Here is a 19,751-nt window from a genome sequence, read left to right on the forward strand (position 1 = left end):
ACAAGAGGCAGTCAGCTGGAGCTGGCACCTCTTCTCCTCCCCGGCAGTTTGTGGCACACCTGAAATCTCATGGGGCACACAGCTTGTGATTCACTGGATTAGACAATGTGTGTGCCAGATGGTTGCCCATTAATTTGTTTTACACCCTTCTCACCTGTCCATGGAACATATTCAGGGTCCTTTCTGGAATGCTGATCTGCTTTGTATAAAGCACTTTTACTTTGGCGGTACTGGATAGCAGTTTGCAGTGTATCCTGGAAAAGAACAGAAAGTTTCAATATATAGTTCACACATGTCTCTCTTTTATAACCATAAGTATATACATTCAGAAGCCCTGATGTACTAAGCAGTTTTCCTACAGATACAAAAGGAACAATTCTATAAAGTTTGCCAACAGTTAGGTGCCATAATATAACACATTAAATGCTAATACAACCAAAGACAACGTCCGCAGCTTAGGAGTGATTCTTGACTCAAACCTGTCGCTCTCAGACCATGTATCAAAATTAGTGTCATCATCCTTCTATTACCTCCGCCAACTAAAGTGCATCCGTGCTTATTTCTCAGAAAGTGATTTCGCCCAGTTACTCTACGCGTTTGTACTATCCCGCTTAGATTACTGCAACGCTCTACAAGTGGGCTTACCCACAAAAACACTCTCCCGTCTCCAAGGTGTGCAAAACGCCGCTATCCGACTCCTAAAAAACTTGGGCTTCAGCAACCATGTCACCCCTGAACTAGTGCTGCCCAATTCAGGAAAAAAAATTTTGATTAGATTAGATTTAGCTTATTGAATCGATTTTTCGATTCAATTTTCCTGCCCAATTGAGCGTTTTTTTTCAAACATCCTGGTGGGTTTATTTTATAGCCTCTTCACCCTTTTATAGCCGTTTCATCCCCTTTGCCCTCTCCTAACCACACTGGCGCTGTGGTGTAAACAAAATAAACAAAAAATACTTTTCCTCTCTCTGTTAAATCCTAGCTCACGTTCATGGTCTAACACCAGCTCTGGCAGGATACACATTTCAAATTTGACATATTGTAATCACAAAACAGAAAATGAAATTATTTTTTCTACCTTTTGTTGCGTGGTCATTATTCAAATTATGTTGGTTCCAGGCTCTGGTTGTCTTCTGATAACCCACTTGCCAGGGTCTGCTGCACATTTGTCGTTTCCTTCTTTCTCCGTGCTAACCATCCATCTTCCATCTCTGTCCTCCCCTTCCCCGGAGGTCTGGCATCTTTCCTTTTTTTGTCTCCATCCCTACAGCTGCAGCAATGGACCCCACCATCCCCAGATCCACTCTCTCCTTTTCTCAACTACCCTTTCATCCAGAATCTCTCCCTCCTTCCCCACCACCCCAGAGTTCACCATCTCTCCCTCTCTCCCTTTCTCTTCCCAATTACTCTCCTATCCAGTATCTCTATCCCCCCCCGCCACACCATCCCTTGTATTCAACTTCTCTGACATATGGGACCGCAGCAGAAGGAATGTGCTGCGGAGGCTACAGCAGCCTGCTAGGATCGCTGCAGCCGACCAGCAATCCTCTGCAGGCTGCTTTGAAGGTAAGACTGGGAAGCCAGGAGAGAGATGGTGGACAATGAGATGGAGGGAGGGAACACGGTATTTTCTCATGGGCCAAATTTAATTACCCTGCGGGTATGCTGTACTGCTCACTAAAATGTTTACAATGCTGTAGTGAGAGGTAGTAGTGAACCTGATGTGTGTATTGCCTAGATTCTTATGTAGTATGCAAAACAGTGCTGTTGCTTCCCCCCCCCTCCCCAATTTGTGGCACTGGTGCTAAAGCCCTGCCCTGACAGCAGAAGTGCTACTTTGGAGCGTCCTCAATACTCGTGGTTGGTGGTACTAGTATGTATTTTTCAATGACCATCATGCACCATCCCCTCCCAAGCATGCTCGACTTTCTTGCATGCACAAAAACTGACCATATAAGGTGTGTGTGGTAGGGGGAGAGAGTTACGGCAACAGCCCACGGAAAGTGATGCCAACTGCTAGCTTTGGTGAGCCTCTGGCTGTTGGCCCCAGGAGGAGAACCTCTTCAGCTGTTGAGATCACTGGGGGGGGAGGGAGGGTAGGAGGGTATAGAGATCAGGGAATAAGCCAGAGCCCAATTTTGTGTCCACCTACTGTGGGCTCAAGGCCCCACAAAAATAAAGGTCTGGCTTAAGCCACTTTAAATACTTTAAAAACAAAAGAATAAAGGGCAGACTAAGAAATTATTTCCTATTGAAACAGCTAGAAACAGGTTCAAAAACAATAGATTACTGAAAAAAAAACCAAAACAAACCAAAACATGGCAAAACACCGCTAGACCAGAAAACCAAAAAGAAACCCAGACCCCCCAAAGATCATCCTTAATCCCCACTGCCACTTCTCCGCCTATCCCGAGCCAGATGAGTTCTCCCTCCACCAATCACTCTACGTTCAATCGTAAGCAACAGACCAACGAGTCACCCTCTGGAGGATTCTTCCTGTTGCTTCGCCCCGCCTCCCTCTCCCTCCCTATTGGCCGGCCGCGGCGGAGGGGGCGGGTTTGCCGAGTCTTTTTAATAATAGAATACTGAGGTTGCTGTGGGTAGCTTCGGGTGCAAAATGAAGAAGTGACCGAGCAAGTGCAGTAGCAGAGGAAGGGAGCCAGGCTGCGAGATGGAAGGAGTAGCGCTCCAGCAGGGCCAGGGAAAGGAGTTTCTGTGCTGCCCAGTTTAGGGGGATCCCAGGTTCTGATTCTCCAGAGCTAGTTCCTGGCTCCCTTCTGTCCTGTTATACTAAGGTGAATCCGTGCTTGCAATGCAGCGCTCCACCTGTGTGTTGTCTTCAACTCAGATCAGAGGCGAGGGTAAAACCCAAGATCCACTATCAGCACCAGGCCTTCCCCACTCGGCCTCCTGATTCGGTGACCAACCCTCCCCTCCTGCCTTTAGGTCTTCTAAAGCAGGAGCAGCAGTGGATGGCCAGCAAGAGGCACCGCTGCTGCTTCTGCTTTAGGAGACCTGAAGGCAGGAGGGTTGGTCACTGAATTTGGAGGCCGATTTATTTAAACGAATCGATTCACTCAAAGTGAATCAGTGAATCGATTCGAATCGCAAGTCGGGCAGCACTACCCTGCACTAAAATCCATGCACTGGCTTCTTATCAAAAAACGATGCACCTTTAAAGCCTTGGTGTTAGTCTTTAAGACTTTCCACAAAATGGCACCAAACTACATAGCATCAAAACTACAAATTTATGTCCCCAACTGATCACTGAGATCTCAAACGGAAAAACGGCTGGTCCTGCCACCTGGCCGCTCACTCATGTCTGAGACATCCCGAAGATGCTTATATTCTCACTACATACCCAGAATGTGGCAAATCACACCCTCCCCCCATCTATTAGATCAGTGTTCTTCAACCTTTTTACACCTATGGACTGGCGGAAAAAAAAATTATTTTGTGGATATATCATGCTAACAGAATACCGCAGTCACACATAGCAGGAATAGGGTTAGGGGAGTGCAACTAGGGCAACTGCCCCCCTGGTCAGAGAGAGCCCTAAGCCACTGCCTGGACTTTGCAGTCCCCAGTTATGTTAAAGCAGGGGTAGGGAACTCCGGTCCTCGAGAGCCGTGTTCCAGTCGGGTTTTCAGGATTTCCCCAATAAATATGCATGAGATCTATTTGCATGCACTGCTCCAAAGTTCCCGTCCCTTCCAAACATACACCACAGGACCCAACTGCTCTTCATCTGGCAACTCTGCACAGAAAATATATAGATTAGAGGCAGATTGGCCCGGGGAATCTTATTACAGATGATCCCTAGGCAAAATGAGGAGTTTTGAGGCAGAAAAAAGTACTAAAAAAAAAAAAAATCACTAAAAATACAAGATGGCTGCCACAAGAAAATTTGCACCAAAAATGGCCCATGGAAGCTTAACTGAAAAATAAGAACATAATATCAGGAAGTTCTGCTTCACGTAACGAGTGAGACCGCGGCGGCGTTCAGAATCAGCTCTTTTTCTTTTCTTCTCAGGTTGGGAATCAGAGTCGGGAGGCAGAAGGGAAGAAGCCAGGATCGAAAAGAGAGACACTAGGGCAGCAGGCAGAGCACAGAGGGGAGAAGGACTGATCGGGGTAGCGGCGAGAGTAAGCTCCGCCCACCCCCTCCGCGTCAGAGGTCGCCTCAGTGCCCAGGCTCCCCCTTAAAAGGGGGCGAGTCAACGGCGCGCGGCGCCTTTGCGAAGAAGCCGAGAGAAGGAGCCAGGCTACTCAGCAGCAACTTCAATTTTCAACCTTCAATCTTCCAAATTAAATTCAAAAAATATTAAAAAAAAAAAATTATCTATCCTTTCTTCTATACTCACTTTTTTTCTTCTCTCTCTACTTCTCCATCTAGCTACACGTTGGGCACACTCCAGCTCACCAACTTTAGAACACATGGAAGGAATTATGGAGGCAGCAGAAAGCAAGCAAAGCTTTCCAGTATACTGCATTGACTGTCACATGTATGACTAACTCCCTTCCGGGAAGCAGGCCTACATATGCAGTCGATGTCAGGAACTGGCTAGCCTAAAGAAGGAGATCGGGAGACTACAGGTCAAAGTACAGGAGCTAGAGGGACTCCACTCCATAGAGGAACCAAGGGAATTTGAACCAACCGAGGACACCAGCAGAGATAACCACATCCACGAACAAGTCAGAGAGCTCGAAAGATTCATCGAGGAGGCCTGCAAGATGGTAGAAATACAGGATCACCCGCTCTTCAGAAGGGAACAAACGGATGGAGGACAGGACCCGCCAGGAGCCACCAGGAGCCGAGGGAGAGGAACCTTGCGGAGGAACCAACCAGGAGAAGGAAGGATTGGAGGATCCAATCATCGACACAGACCTGAGACCCAGGAGGAAGCTGAGGAGAAGAAAATCTGCTATCGTGGTGGGAGATTCAATCCTGAGAGAGGTGGACAGTCACATAGCAGGAGGCAGAGCGGATCGCCTAGTGACATGTCTCCCAGGGGCGAGGACAAAGGACATCTCCGACAGAATCGAGAGTATCATGGAGGGAGCTGAGACAGAGGACACAGCAGTGATAATCCACGTCGGAACAAATGACGTCAGCAGAAGGAATTTCAACATGACTACACTGACCGAGCAGTTTAAGATCCTGGGGAGGAAGCTGAAGCTGAGAACAGGGAAGATAGCCTTTTCAGAGATCCTGCCAGTTCCAAGAGCAGATGCGAAGAGGCAGACCGAGCTGCAAGCAACAAATGGATGGCTGAGGCGATGGTGTGACGAGGAGGGTTTCCTCTTTGTACGGAACTGGTCAACCTTCCTGGGGAAAAACAAGCTCTACAGGAGAGACGGACTGCATTTGAGCACGGCTGGGACGAGGATGCTGGCACGTAACATCCAGACCTGCATAGACATGAATTTAAACTGATAACAAGGGGAAAGCCGATAGTCGATCTGACCTCGACACATCGGACCACAGTATCAAGCAAGGATACTGAAACAGAAAATGGCGATAGTGGACTAGAGACAAAATGGACACTTTATGGACATAAACCCAAAGATGCAGCACAGGGACCCGAGAGGCAACTAGAAATAAAGAGCAAGACAAGGAGGAAACAGCAGGACCCAGAGGGCTATCAAAAAACAAAAAAGCGGGCAGAGGACGGGATAGACACACCACAGGAGGCAACACGTGAGGAGACCAGCAGGAGCAACAAATCAAGAGTAGATCCAAAAGAAAAGGTAACAAACTGGGACTTAAATTGCCTATATACAAATGCTAGGAGCCTAAGGACTAAAATGGGGGAGTTAGAAGTTATAGCCGGAAATAAGGACATAGACATAATAGGAATCACAGAGACATGGTGGACAGAGGACAACAAATGGGATGTGGCCCTTCCAGGGTATAAACTCTACAGGAAGGACAGAGCACACAAAAAGGGGGGAGGAATAGCACTGTATACGATCATGTTACTCCCCTTCTTATCAGATCTCATTGGTTACCGGTAACTCACCGTATTACGTTTAAACTATTACTTTTAGTTTTTAAAACCATCACTTTCAATGAGCCACAATTCATTAATAGATGGTTAATCCCTTATAACACGACTCGTTCACTTCGCTCATCTTCTTCCAACCTCCTGTCGGTCCCCTCGTTGAAGGTGATTGGAACTAGGCGTAACGACATGTTCTCTGTTATTGCCCCTCAGTCTTGGAATCTCTTACCGCAACACATTAGGGAATTAAAAGATTTATCCATTTTTAAAAAAACACTAAAAACATTTTTCTTTAAAGATGCATATGATTCTTAATAGTTTATTATGCTTTTTTATTTATCTATAAATTTACTTCCCCTTCCTATTTGTTTTTTCCTTTGTTATTACTCTTCCTTTCCTATCCAATTATTGTAATTTCTTTCCTATTTATCCTCACAATTCAAGTATGTCTCTATACCCTAACTAATATTTTAATATACGTATGTAATTAAGTATGTTTAGTATTTAAAAAATTTACTTTATATTGTCAATAATATTTAATTTGTATGTGTTAAGGTATCAATCTGTATGTATTAAGGCTTTGTACATCGCTTAGTGATTTAAAATAGGCGATTCATTAAGAATAATTAAACTTGAAACTTGAACTTGAAACTTGATAAAGGACTCCATTCCTTCATCCAGAACAGAAACAACAATAAGGGCAGACAGTCTGGAGTCACTATGGGTTAAGCTGACAGGAGGGGAAGGAGCTGACATCAAATTGGGATTGTACTATCGCCCACCAGGACAGTCAGAAGCAAACGACCTGGAACTGGAGGCCGAACTGAGGCAGGAGTGCAAAAGTGGAAGGGTGGTGGTTATGGGGGATTTCAACTATCCGGGAATAGACTGGGACATTGGGCACTCAAATTGCACGAGAGAAACTAAATTCCTAGAGGCGATAAGGGACTGTTTCATGGAGCAGCTGGTCACGGAACCAACGCGAGGGGATGCCACTCTAGACCTAATCCTCAACGGGCTAGAAGGACCTGCAAAGGAAGTGGTGGTAATAGCACCATTAGGGAACAGTGATCACAACATGATCCAGTACAAATTAAACATGGGAACATCAAAGGTGAAAAGAACCAAAACGACAGCACTCAACTTCAGAAAGGGAAACTACAAGGACATGAGGAAAATGGTAGGAAAAAAGCTCAGCAGCAACTCAGGGAAGGTGAAGACCGTAAAGGAAGCCTGGACACTGCTCGAGGCACAAGACCTGTGCGTCCCAAGGTTTAGGAAAGGGTGCAAAAAAAAAAATCGAACTAGAAACCCAGCATGGATAACATCTGCAGTTAAAAAGGCGATAAGCGACAAGAAATCATCCTTCAAGAAATGGAAAAAGGATCCAACAAAGGAAAACCAGGAAGAGCACAAAAGACACCAGAAAGAATGTCATAGAGAGGTCAGGAAGGCAAAGAGAGAATATGAGGAAAGACTGGCAGGAGAAGCAAGAAACTTCAAACCCTTCTTCAGGTATGTGAAAGGGAAACAACCAGCCAGAGAGGAAGTGGGACCACTGGACGACGGAGACAGGAAAGGAGCAATAAAGGAGGAAAAAGAGATAGCTGAAAGGTTAAACAAATTCTTCTCGTCAGTCTTCACCAGAGAGGACACATCCAATATCCCAGAACCCGAGGTGATTATAAACGGAGAACACGACGAAAGGCTGGTACAACTAGAGGTAAGCAAAGAGGATGTCCTCAGACAGATAGACAGACTAAAGAGCGACAAATCACCAGGCCCGGATGGCATCCGCCCAAGGGTACTAAAAGAACTGAGAAACGAAATAGCAGAGACACTTCGCCAAATATGTAACCTCTCCCTAAAAACTGGGGAGATCCCAGAGGACTGGAAAATAGCAAATGTCACGCCCATCTTTAAGAAGGGATCAAGGGGTGACCCGGGAAACTACAGGCCTGTGAGCTTGACCTCGGTTCCTGGAAAGATGATGGAAGCAATGGTAAAGGACACAATCTGCGAACACATAGAAAACAATGGACAACTGAAGGCGAGCCAGCATGGCTTCTGCAAGGGAAGGTCATGCCTCACGAACTTGCTGTACTTCTTTGAGGGAATAAACAGTCAGATGGATAAGGGTGAATCCATAGACATCATTTACCTTGACTTCCAAAAAGCCTTCGACAAGGTACCACACGAACGGCTACTTAAAAAACTGTGGAACCACGGGGTGCAAGGGGATATCTACCGATAGATCAAACACTGGCTAGCGGGCAGGAAACAGAGGGTTGGAGTCAAGGGCCAATACTCAGATTGGCAATGGGTCACGAGCGGAGTTCCGCAGGGGTCGGTGCTGGGACCTCTACTATTCAATATATTTATTAACGATCTGGAAACGGGGACAAAATGTGAGGTTATCAAATTTGCTGATGACACCAAACTCTGCAGCAGGGTTAGAAACACGGAAGACTGTGAAGATCTACAAAGGGACCTAACGAGATTGGAAGACTGGGCAAAAAAGTGGCAAATGAGTTTTAACGTAGAGAAATGCAAGGTCATGCATGTAGGGAAAAAGAACCCGATGTTCAACTACAAAATGGGGGGAACACTGCTAGGGGTGAGTAACCTGGAAAGGGACTTGGGGGTGATGGTCGACTCATCACTGAAACCATCGGCGCAATGTGCGACAGCCTCAAAGAAAGCAAACAGAATGCTGGGCATCATCAAAAAGGGTATCACAACCCGGACGAAGGAAGTCATCATGCCGCTGTATCGCGCAATGGTGCGCCCGCACCTGGAGTACTGTGTTCAATACTGGTCGCCGTACCTCAAGAAGGACATGGCGGTACTCGAGGGAGTGCAGAGGAGGGCGACTAAGCTGATAAAAGGTATGGAAAATTTTCCATACGCTGACAGGTTAAAAATGCTGGGGCTGTTCTCCCTGGAGAAGAGGAGACTTAAAGGGGACATGATAGAAACCTTCAAAATCCTTAAGGGCATAGAGAGAGTAAATAAGGACAGATTCTTCAAACTGAGGGGAGCCACAAGCACTAGGGGTCACTCAGAGAAATTGAAAGGGGACAGGTTTAGAACAAATGCTAGAAAATTCTTTTTTACGCAGAGGGTGGTGGACATATGGAACGCGCTTCCGGAGGAAGTGATAGGCCAGAACTCTGTACAGGGGTTCAAGAAGGGTTTGGATAGGTTCCTGGAGGATAAAGGGATAGAGGGGTACAGATAGAACTTGAGGTAGGTTATAAAAGTGGTCAGAAACCACTTCACAGGTCGCAGACCTGATGGGCCGCCGCGGGAGCTGACCGCTGGGCGAGATGGACCTCGGTCTGACCCGGTGGAGGCAACTTCTTATGTTCTTATGGTGGACACCTGGAATGCTCTCCCAGAGGAGGTTATTGCGGAATCCACCTTTCTAGGATTTAAAAGCAAACTAGATGCACATCTCCTTACGGGAGGCATAGAGGGATATGGGTGACTAAAATTACGCCAGGTGTACACCTGGCTAGGCCTCCACGTGTGTGGATCGCTGGACTTAATGGACCGAAGGTCTGATCCGGAGATGGCAGTTCTTATGTTTTTATGTTCTTAATTGCCGCTGCTGGATCAGACTAGTGGTCCATCTTGCCCAGCAGTCCGCTCACGCAGTGGCCCTTAGGTCAAAGACCAGTGTCCTACTAGAGTCTAACCTTGCCTGCGTATTTATCAAAATCTTACTCTAACCCCAGAAACCCTTGAATCTGTCTTTTCCAGGACCCCCTCCCACCGATTCTCCCCATAGAGAATAATGGAATACTCACTGTGACTTCTGGTGCCTGTCAGCTTGTAGTAGCCTGCCTGCAGTGAAAGGATTTCTGCATCATAAAGTGTCATGAATAAGTTTACTGGTGGAGATCTTCTGACTGCTGGTTGGGGGAAGAAAGTTCACAGCCGGCTCCATGATACCCAGAGGGTTGTACAGGGGCCCCATATCTGGCGCTCAAGCCACTGATAAATCAGCAGGCGAGCAAGCTCTCAGGGGAATGGACTCTGAGCTCCTGAAGGGACACAAACATGCTGGCTCCACAGATACATTACATTACATTAGGGATTTCTATTCCACCTGTGCCTTGCGGTTCTAGGCGGATTACAATAAAGAAGATATCTGGGCATTTCCAGTAGAATTACATTACAGGAGAAGAGTAGATTACAAGTAACAGTGAAGAGTTACAATGCATTCAATATCACAGAAGATGTAACATAGCAACGGATTACAATAAAGAAGATATCTGGGCATTTCCAGTAGAATTACATTACAGGAGAAGAGTTAATTACAGGTAATAGTGAAGAATTACAATACATTCAATATCACAGAAGATGTTACATAGCAACTGAATCAAGTTACAACTGGTGGAGAATAAAGAATTACAATATATTCTAGATTACAAAAGATGTTACATGAGCTGAATCAAGTTTCTTCGGGTGGAGAGTAGCATCATATGCCTATAAGCGAAGGTGTATTTATTGTTTTGATGATTGCATGATGTTGGTTAATTAATGTTGATGATATGCACAGTAGAAGTGTTTAGTTTGGGTTGGATAAAGAGATTTTATTCCCAAAGGAATTGATTGGGAACTCATTAGATGGCGGTTTAGATTGATGGTAGATATTTTTTGAACAGTAGTGTTTTTATTTCTTTTCGGAACTCTTTTATGTCTGTAATTTCGATCAGTAGTTTTGAGATGTCGGAGTCAATATTAGCTGCCTGTGTCCCTAGTAGGTTGTCATAAAGTTTCTTACGTTGAGTACCATTGAGAGGAGGGTAGGTGAAAATGTTCTGGATAAGAGATACCTAGTGCAAGATTGGCCTGCTAGTAGCAGTCCACCCACATGGGACTGTGACCTTTCCCTGGCAGAGTAAGCCTGAGAAGGCAACCTCTGAGCACTGAAGTCACGAAGGAACATAGAAAACTGATGGCAAATATACACAAAAATAAGAAAAAGAAGGCAGAGCAGATCAGAACACACCATCTGCGTTTGCTTTCAGAAGGAAAAACTGAAGAGGAAGCAGTTGTCCACTGCAGAAGAAGAGGAATTCAGAGTTTTGAGTAACACCCTTCTGCAGATTCACGACTAATGAGAAGCAACGGTACAGAATCCTATGTCTTTGCAACAAAAAATAGTAATGCAGGGCCAAAGGCTTCAATTTCATTCACAGCTCCTGAAAATTTCACTTGTTCACCATACTTCTCTATAGCTTTTCTACAACTTTCAAGCAGCAAAGATCTAACACATTCCCTTGGGGACTGAATGTCAGCTTGATTACATTCCTTGCCTAGTTGTATCTCAGGATAAAAAAGTCCAAAAGACTAGAGCTTAATGTGATCTATCAGTCCAGAATGTGTCTGTCAAATTACTGTCTAAGACCCCCAATACAAACAATATGATAATGGATACTGGTTTAAAGACCAACAGTTTTAGAATGTGACTGAACCCTTACAACTTTACATTCTCATTTTGTTACCTGTGCCAGAAGACTCTCAAAAGTTTACCATGCAAGTAAGACTAGTTGTAGCCAGTCTTACTTGCAAGGAAGCTCAGCCTCCAATGCTCAAAAGGGTTCTTGGGGGCATCTACTAATCTAACAATTAGTAGATTAGCAGCCACCGAGATCCCTATTCAAATGCATTACAAGGAGCTCATTAGTATTAAAATGAGCACTCCTTGTAAGAGGTGGGCATTCCCTTCTGAGCATTACCAGGTCAAATTTTCAGAACATTGGGTGTTTAAACAAAATGTTAATAAACTGCTTGCAAACTCCAGTGATCAGCTGTACTGGGAGGACATAACAGCATGCACACTTTTGAAATCCTATGATTGTGTGTTGTTTACCTCCATCTTAAACCCATTCCCAGAAATATCTCTTAACCTGTTTAAGAATATGCACACTGTGGGAACCTATCCATACTTTTAGCTAATGGCTTTGAAAATTGTTCTTCCTATTTTTATTATTTTTGCTCAGTGTAATCATTTGTGTGGGTTGACTAGGATCACAGTGCCAAATAAAGAAAGAGTTGGTCACTGTAACTGTACTTTCATGGGCCAGTACTTTGTGGCACTTTGTTACACAAGAGCATTTTTGAAGTCTCCTTTGTTTAACAGGCCTTTAGCATAAACACTTTTATAAGTGAGTTTAGAATGTGGATTCAAGTTTATTAATATTTGATGAATCGCTAAATCGGTTTGCAAAGCGATGTACAAAATATAAAAGAAAGTAAAATTATAAAAAGACAAGCCCAATGACATTAATTTTAAAAACAAGACAAACTAGAATTGGGGGGGAAGGAGGGTAAAAGTTACAACTCTTTTTTGTGGAAAAACAAAGATGGGAAAAAACAGGGAAACGGGGTAGTTATAAATTTGTAAATATTAAGCAAGTCTAAGACTAAGTGTTGAAAGCATCTTTAAAAAGATGAGTTTTTAGAGATTTTTTTAAAGGAGGAGAGGTCTTTTTCATTTTTAATAAATTGTGGTAATGAGTTCCACCATTGAGGGCCAATTACAGAAAATATGTCAGATCTTCTCGTGCCTATTATTTTCAGAGAAGGCATAGCTAGAAGATTTTGGGAAGATGATCTAAGTGGGCGTAGAGTGTTTTGAGGTATTAGCATTCTTGCTATAAATTGAGGTTCATTATAAGTTAGGGTTTTAAATATTAGCAGCATGACCTTAAAGAGAATACGATGACTGATAGGGAGCCAGTGAGAATCGATAAATAGTGGCGTAACATGGTCATATTTCCTGGCGTTATAAATCAATTTAATAGCAGTATTTTGGATAATTTGAAGATGTCTTTTTTCTTTTTGGGAAATGTTAAGTAGTAAAGAATTACAGTAGTCCAATTTAGCTATAACTAATGAATGAACCAGAATATTATGCGATTTGGGCTCAAGAAATTTGGCAATTGTATAAAAAAAAAAAAAAAGAGAGAGTGTCCAAATACCTTTAGAATGTTGTTCACGTTGACAACAATTTGGGCCCACTCCACAGACTCTATTGATGTACTTTCAAGATCAGACTCTTCTTGGTCTATCAAGCATTCAAATATTGCATCTATTTGGGATACCTTAAACAAAGCACAAAACTTATTATTATTATTATTCATTACCGAGATAGTTATGTTATACTATGTATATTGTGGGAGTAATTTCATAATAGGTTGCCTATTCTATAAAACAACATAAACATCTATGTGACTTTACAGACTCAAAATCAATGCTGGAATTTACACACTCAAATTTATATTGCCCCAAATATTATATGAGTACATGCATAGATTACACATACACAATAAAAAAATATGTACATACACCTAAAGTCAGATGCTAATTGCATGTGTAAATTTCAGAATATTAGTGCTTATGTATGTTCCATGTTAAGCAGTATTCTTACCACATAAATACAAGGCAACATACACAGGGGAAATTATACTGTATGAGTGGGTCTCACATTTATACATGAGACTTACAAGTTATATGTGAAGGTGCCACATTAAGGCATGCACATTTATGCCTGCTACTAACATGATGTAGATGGGCAAGTCTAAATGTTGGCACATAAATGCTAACGCTAGTAACGAAATCTGGTTTCCAAAATGCTCTTATAAAATTAGCTCAGGGTGTTTCATCTTGGCACCTGCATTAATTTTATTTTTTTATGGGGCAGACATTTTGCGTGTGTAACATACGCAAAATATCTGTGCCATGGAAAAAAATGAATAAAAAAAGACAAGCAGACCTGTCAAAAAACCTGCAGACCTGACAGTAACTCAGTAACCGACAGGTTTGTAGCAGTCGAGTTTGCTAATAGTAAAACCCGATTCAAAATAGCCAAGCAATTGTTAGTGAATCAATCGCTTGGCTATTTTGCTTGGGATTTTGCTAATTTGCATGGGAGGATCACTACAGGCTTTAGTGAATGGGATTGGAGGGAAATTTGGTCGCAAAGGGCTCGTGAACCGATCGGTACACAATCAGTTTACTTAGTGAATCTAGCCCAATGTATATTCGATATCTGTCCTAATTACCTGTTTCCATCAGTCCCACTTGTAACTGTTAATTGAATTATCTTAATTGTAAACAACTTGTTCAAGTTGGGCTCTTTACCCCCTGATATGGGACAAATTATTCCGACACTAATGCCTAAGGCAACAGGTCTGGATTTATCACTACCTGTCAGTTTTTGCCCAGTTGCAAGTATACCACTTTTTACAAAATGAATCGAGACTTATGTTAATCAATTAAGCTAATGCCAGGCAGACTTCTATGGTCTATGCCCTGAAAACTGCAAGAACAGCTCAAGATTTAAGTATGCCTTGGGTGAATCTCTTCATAAAGGCAATTAATAAATCTCAATAAATAAATAAATATGTATGTATATTTTGGGCAGACTGGATGGACCGTGCAAGTCTTTATTTGCCATCATCTACTACTATGTTACTATATAAATTCACCATGATATATCCCCAGTGCAAGGGGGGAGGGCAAGGACCTGGACAAGCTGGATTGCCATACCTCTCTAAAGAAGACATCAGCAGGTGTTAGATTCTGAGGAACTGGGCACATTCTCTTGTGTAATGCATTCAGTATAGCAGAATTCACCAGCACTGGGAGCTTGGAGTGGTGATTCTTGAGAACAATGGCAGCAGAGAGTTTTTCTGCATGTTCACAAAGTAACAGCCGCGTTGCCATTGGCATTCCTCTGACTTGGTAGGTGCTAAGACACTGGAATAAGCCCACCTGTTCAAACACACACAAAAACATGTAACACAAATCTGGAAACATAAGGCTTTCAGTAAATTCTACCCGAGTAAAAAAAAATCTCAAATCTCTCACCTGATGAAGAAAGTCCATAAAAAAGGAATGTGCTTTCATTTTATCTTCCAGCTGATGTAACAGAATTAGGGACGTATTGCTGAAACCTGCAGACTCTGTAAATGAAATTCTTATGTCAATGCAACTTCTTTACTAGCTTTATGATGGAACACAACATGGCCTGTATATAATATTAAGAAACTAACTGTGACTATGAGTCAGGATAATTATGATGAAATTTAATGCCTTGGTTTCTAAAGGATGGAGAAAAAAAGACCCCAGACACCCAAACACAAATCAAGACAGACCATGGGCGTTAGTGACGTTTTTAAAAATCTAACACTGATGTACGTGGTCCCTGCAAAAGTACCAGGACCAGGTCCACCTTGCAAACAAAAGGAAGAGTGCTGGAAGTTTGACATTTATATGGACTATATAGATAGATAGATAGATAGATAGATATATAGTCCACATAAATGTCAACAAGTCAGAGTGATTTAATGCTGTGGTTTCTAAAGGATAGAGGAAAAAGACCTCAGATACCACAAATCAATATATCTTACTGGGATACTCTTAACTTTTCATTCTTGCATAATGTTGTAGATATTTGATATAATTGCAATATCCAAATCCAATGCGATTTACAAAGATTAAAAATAGGAAAAATAAAAAATCCAACAAACAGGACATTAAAAACAATTATGACATAAAAATGCAATTGAGAAGGAGGGGGTTAAAAAAAAACAAAACTGGATTAAATACAATTCCAAAATAAATGAAAAAGGATGGGTAAGGAGACAAAAGGTTAGGAAACGTTACCCACTTAATTTCTGCTTAACAGTGTTCTTTGTCCAGATAAATTCCAGAATGAGGTCATATGATTTTAAATGGGTCAGTTAAAGGCGTCCTTAAACAGCCAACTTTTTAGTAGGCCTTTGAATTTATTAAGTAATGTTTCTTCTCTTATGTTAAAAGGAAGAAACAGAAAAGATCATATCCCTCCTTGAATAAATGATTTTTAATGAGGAAATAACTAACAGAGATTTTTTTTCTGATCTTAGAGATTTTACAGGGATGTATGGTATTAGAAATCTTTCTAAAAATGCCGGGGCTTTATTTACTAATATTTTATGTGTGAGTAAAGCTATTTTGTAAGTAATTCTATGGTTTACCAGTAACCAGTGATTTTCCTTTAACAATAGAGTTACATGATCAAATTTTTTTCTTTTCATGATGATAATTTTTATTGCGGTGTTTTGGAGAATTTGTAGTCTATGTATTTCTTTGTATAGGGCGTTGCAATAGTCAATTTTAGAGATGACTAGGGAATGTATTAAGATGTTTAGTGATGATTTATCAAGAAACGCGGACAGTGATCTAATTAATCTTAACCTGTAGAAACAAGTTCTTACCAGAGAACTAATTTGGTCGTGGTAATTGAGCTTTTGGCAAACTACAAGATCATAAGTTGTAGTCCACAAAGACCTTATGGTGAAAAAATCCCCCCAAAACCCCAACTAATATTTTAAAAAGTATGATCCAAGTATTAAATAATGTTTCAGAAGTATATAAAATCAGTTGGACCATTGAAACTTAACCCGTTATAAATGTTACTGTTACGCTCTGTAGCTGAATTTCTGGCAACAGTCATATTTGGGAGAGTATAACAAATAACCTTATACTGAACATGATTGTTATGTCTATTGTCATAGTCAATATAGACCAATCAGATCCAAAAAACGTGAGGTGTACTGTGATGTTCTTGCTTCACTAACTACGTACTTTGAAGATGCTAAAAGAATTTAAACATAAATAATTCATATTTTAAATGCTACAGCATGTAATGTTATTTGCTGTGTGTACTTTTGAAACAGGTTAAAATACAGAGGACATAGTTCTCTATTAAGGCTTCAGTTCAGTAGTAGGAAATCTGCAGCCTTTTGTAGTTTCTTGTGCAGTCTCACATAACATATCGTAAAATGGTATGATATATGTGAGAAAAGGCACTGCCCACAAGATGAGTAAGACTCTGAGAGACTTTGAGTAAAGTAAGCAATATAATTTATTTATATTTTGGGACCAAAATGGGTGCCCTCTGCACAGAAATTGGCAAGATGGACACACATTCATTGAATATATAGTCTGTACAATCTTTAGTTGGCCCCTCCTGCCTGTCTGCTCATTGGGTAGAGCAGTATAGTTCAGAAACTCTCAAATCTTTCACACCTACTTCCTATCTCTCCACCCCTTATTCTTCAGACCCTGGCCATATTCACAGTTACTCATATTTGGACACTGTTCCCTCCTTTCACATACTCGCCCCTCACGTGACCATCTTTTTAAACAATAGTCCTTATGATTAGTTCTGCTGACTCTCTCGATACAATGTTTATTTGAGGTAGGCATTGTATTCAGTGTCCCAGGAATGCCCCCCTCCCATCTTTTGAGTCAGCAATACAGTGGTAACTTGGTTTACGAGCATAATCCGTTCCAGCAGCATGCTCGTAATCCAAAGTGCCCGTATATCAAAGCAACTTTCCCCATAGCAAGTAATGGAAACTCAGACAATTCATTCCACATCCCCAAAACAGGCCTATGTTGCAAATAAAATCTCACCCTCCCCTACAAACTTTCAGTATCTACTGCAGTACTCCCCACCCCAATACCTTGGATTTCTGCATCTAATCCAACCTTACCGGAGAACACAGCATCAGCCACTGGCCCCCGAACAGCTTTCCCTCCTCCCCCTGTGCATTATTGATCAAGAAAGCCTTCCTCTACCTCCAGCCCATCTCTTTCTTTCCTATCTCTAAGCACAAACCAGCCCCTCGCTGCCAACCCACCTCCCTGGCTCTGGTGCCAAGCTGTCCCACAACTCTGGAAAGAATGTCAGCCGCACACTTACCCCCGGCAGCTGCCTGCGCTCGTGCAATGGGCGGATGGTTTCTCCTCTCCACATTTAAGCACTCTCATCATCAGGCTACCATCACTGCGCTGCCAACATTCCAACCTGGCGCGCAAAATTACCGGGGCGACGTCAGGAGAAACACTCCAATCTGGCAGCGGGGGAAGCTCCCGTGCTTCTCTCTAACGTCCAGCTAACACGTTGTGCGGAAAAGCCAGCCCGACGCACCAAGCCACGTCCGTGACATGGGCCAATGGGAGAGAGGCCGGAAGAGATGGTTGTAAACAGTCGCAGTGTGGTGGAAAGAGAGCTCGGAATCACAGCCGGCATGCTGCAGCTGAAGGACTTGGAGAGCAGCCCCGCGGCCCTGTTGCCAACTGAGGCCGATAGCATGGAGATGCCCTTTACTCCCCTGGCCCACCCCAGTTCCACCCAGGTCCTTAAACATTTGTGATCCGACCCTGCAGGAGTACTTCCGGGTGCTATTGCTCTCTGCTGCCAGCTGGTGTCTGCTGGAGGTAAGGGTTTGGAAGTGGGCCGTGAGGGAAGAGAAGCCGGTTCTTGGGGAAGACTCACTCGCTAATCGAGTCAATGCTCGTTTTGCGAGTTAAAGTTTGCTCAAGTGTTTTGCCTTTGTTATATGAATTTGCTATTTTGCACATAATTTATTCACACATATCTTTTTACATAGATTTAAGAATATATTTTCAATCATATTTATACAAAATAACATAGTTAGAATTCATTAATCTAATGAATTAATCAACTAATTAATCTTTGGTCTTATTTATACAAAATAATATAATCTATTAAGTCAATCAATTAGTTTTCATTCACATGCACTTTATGCATTTTTATATTTTCACACACACACGTAGGTATGTCTTATTATTTAATATTTTAAAAGTACTTAAGATTAGTTAATTTAAGTAATTTTATTTATTAAAGATGATCGAAATAAATTAAGTATAAGCTTCTTAGTGGTAGGGGGTGGTGGACATAAATGATTACAAGACAGTATACAAGACAGGAACTTGGAATGGTATACATCATAAGAGGTTCCAAAGATTGAAGTCTGTATATTTTATGATATGTCCACCACAGTTTTCTTTAAACAACCAATTAGGATCATGACTTAATTATATCTTGAACATTTATAATAACATTTCGATTTAGATTTCTTATATTAGATGCCACAGTGGCCTTTTTGAATGGCATCAGTTTTGATGATCTGATTACTTTATATACTTTGTAGATTATCTTCCCTTTTTCTATTTTGGTATTCCCTCACTCTCTGACATCACTTCCTGTTGCACTATGGGCAGGACAGAGCTTTTAGCAGCACAGGAACAAGGAGGCTTCATGGTGCTTGACACTGTTTATAAATCTGCTGTTGTTGCACTGGAGGAAGGGAGGTATGAAAAGGAGATGTGCTGGGCTATGAGGCAAGTAGAGAAGGATGGAGGCTTATTTGGTTATCATTAAAAACTGCAACATGTTAAAGTTTTACTGCTTTTATTAAATATTCAATAATATCTGAATTGTGTTAAGTTGCAGTTACACCAAGATATTCAAAGCAATTTAAATGGCTTGGAGAGACTCCTGACTGGTCAAATCACTTATCTGGAGCTAAGCAACAATATTCAGCAGCACTGAATAACTGGATAGTGCCGCTGAATATTGCTTTTTAATGGCATACCCCTAACCAGCAAGGTTTGGGGTGAGCCAAGGGCAGAGTGGCCACCTAGCCGGTCAGCAACAATATTAGGCCCACTAATCAGTTATGAACCCACAAAGTTGGGACAGAAAAAAGGCTGCCCTAACTTTATGTGGGGAGGGTAACTGGCATTGGACTCTCTGGGTGGAGACTTCAGCTGCCAACCCCCTTGACCCTTGATGAATCTTTGGTGGCCCAGTGGTAAATGGGCAGAAGCTAGAAGTTGTGGCAGCCATTTTGAAATGGTCTCTGATGTGGG

General features: G+C 42.3%; 1 protein-coding gene across 3 annotated transcripts in view; it reads right to left on the reverse strand.

Moving 5' to 3' along the window:
* The window catches only part of NUP133 (nucleoporin 133), a 211,997-nt gene that overhangs the window by 70,567 nt on the left and 121,679 nt on the right, over nt 1–19,751 (reverse strand). For all 3 annotated transcript variants that reach the window (XM_033938695.1, XM_033938694.1, XM_033938696.1), the window contains exons 14-17: nt 14,892–14,986; nt 14,571–14,795; nt 13,001–13,123; nt 155–254 (exon numbers count right to left, since the gene is read on the reverse strand). In XM_033938695.1, the coding sequence (XP_033794586.1) occupies nt 155–254; nt 13,001–13,123; nt 14,571–14,795; nt 14,892–14,986 (543 nt within the window). The remainder of the gene's footprint in view (nt 1–154; nt 255–13,000; nt 13,124–14,570; nt 14,796–14,891; nt 14,987–19,751) is intronic.

Source organism: Geotrypetes seraphini, chromosome 3 (assembly GCF_902459505.1).
Source record: "Geotrypetes seraphini chromosome 3, aGeoSer1.1, whole genome shotgun sequence".
In the NCBI taxonomy this organism is placed as follows: domain Eukaryota; kingdom Metazoa; phylum Chordata; class Amphibia; order Gymnophiona; family Dermophiidae; genus Geotrypetes; species Geotrypetes seraphini.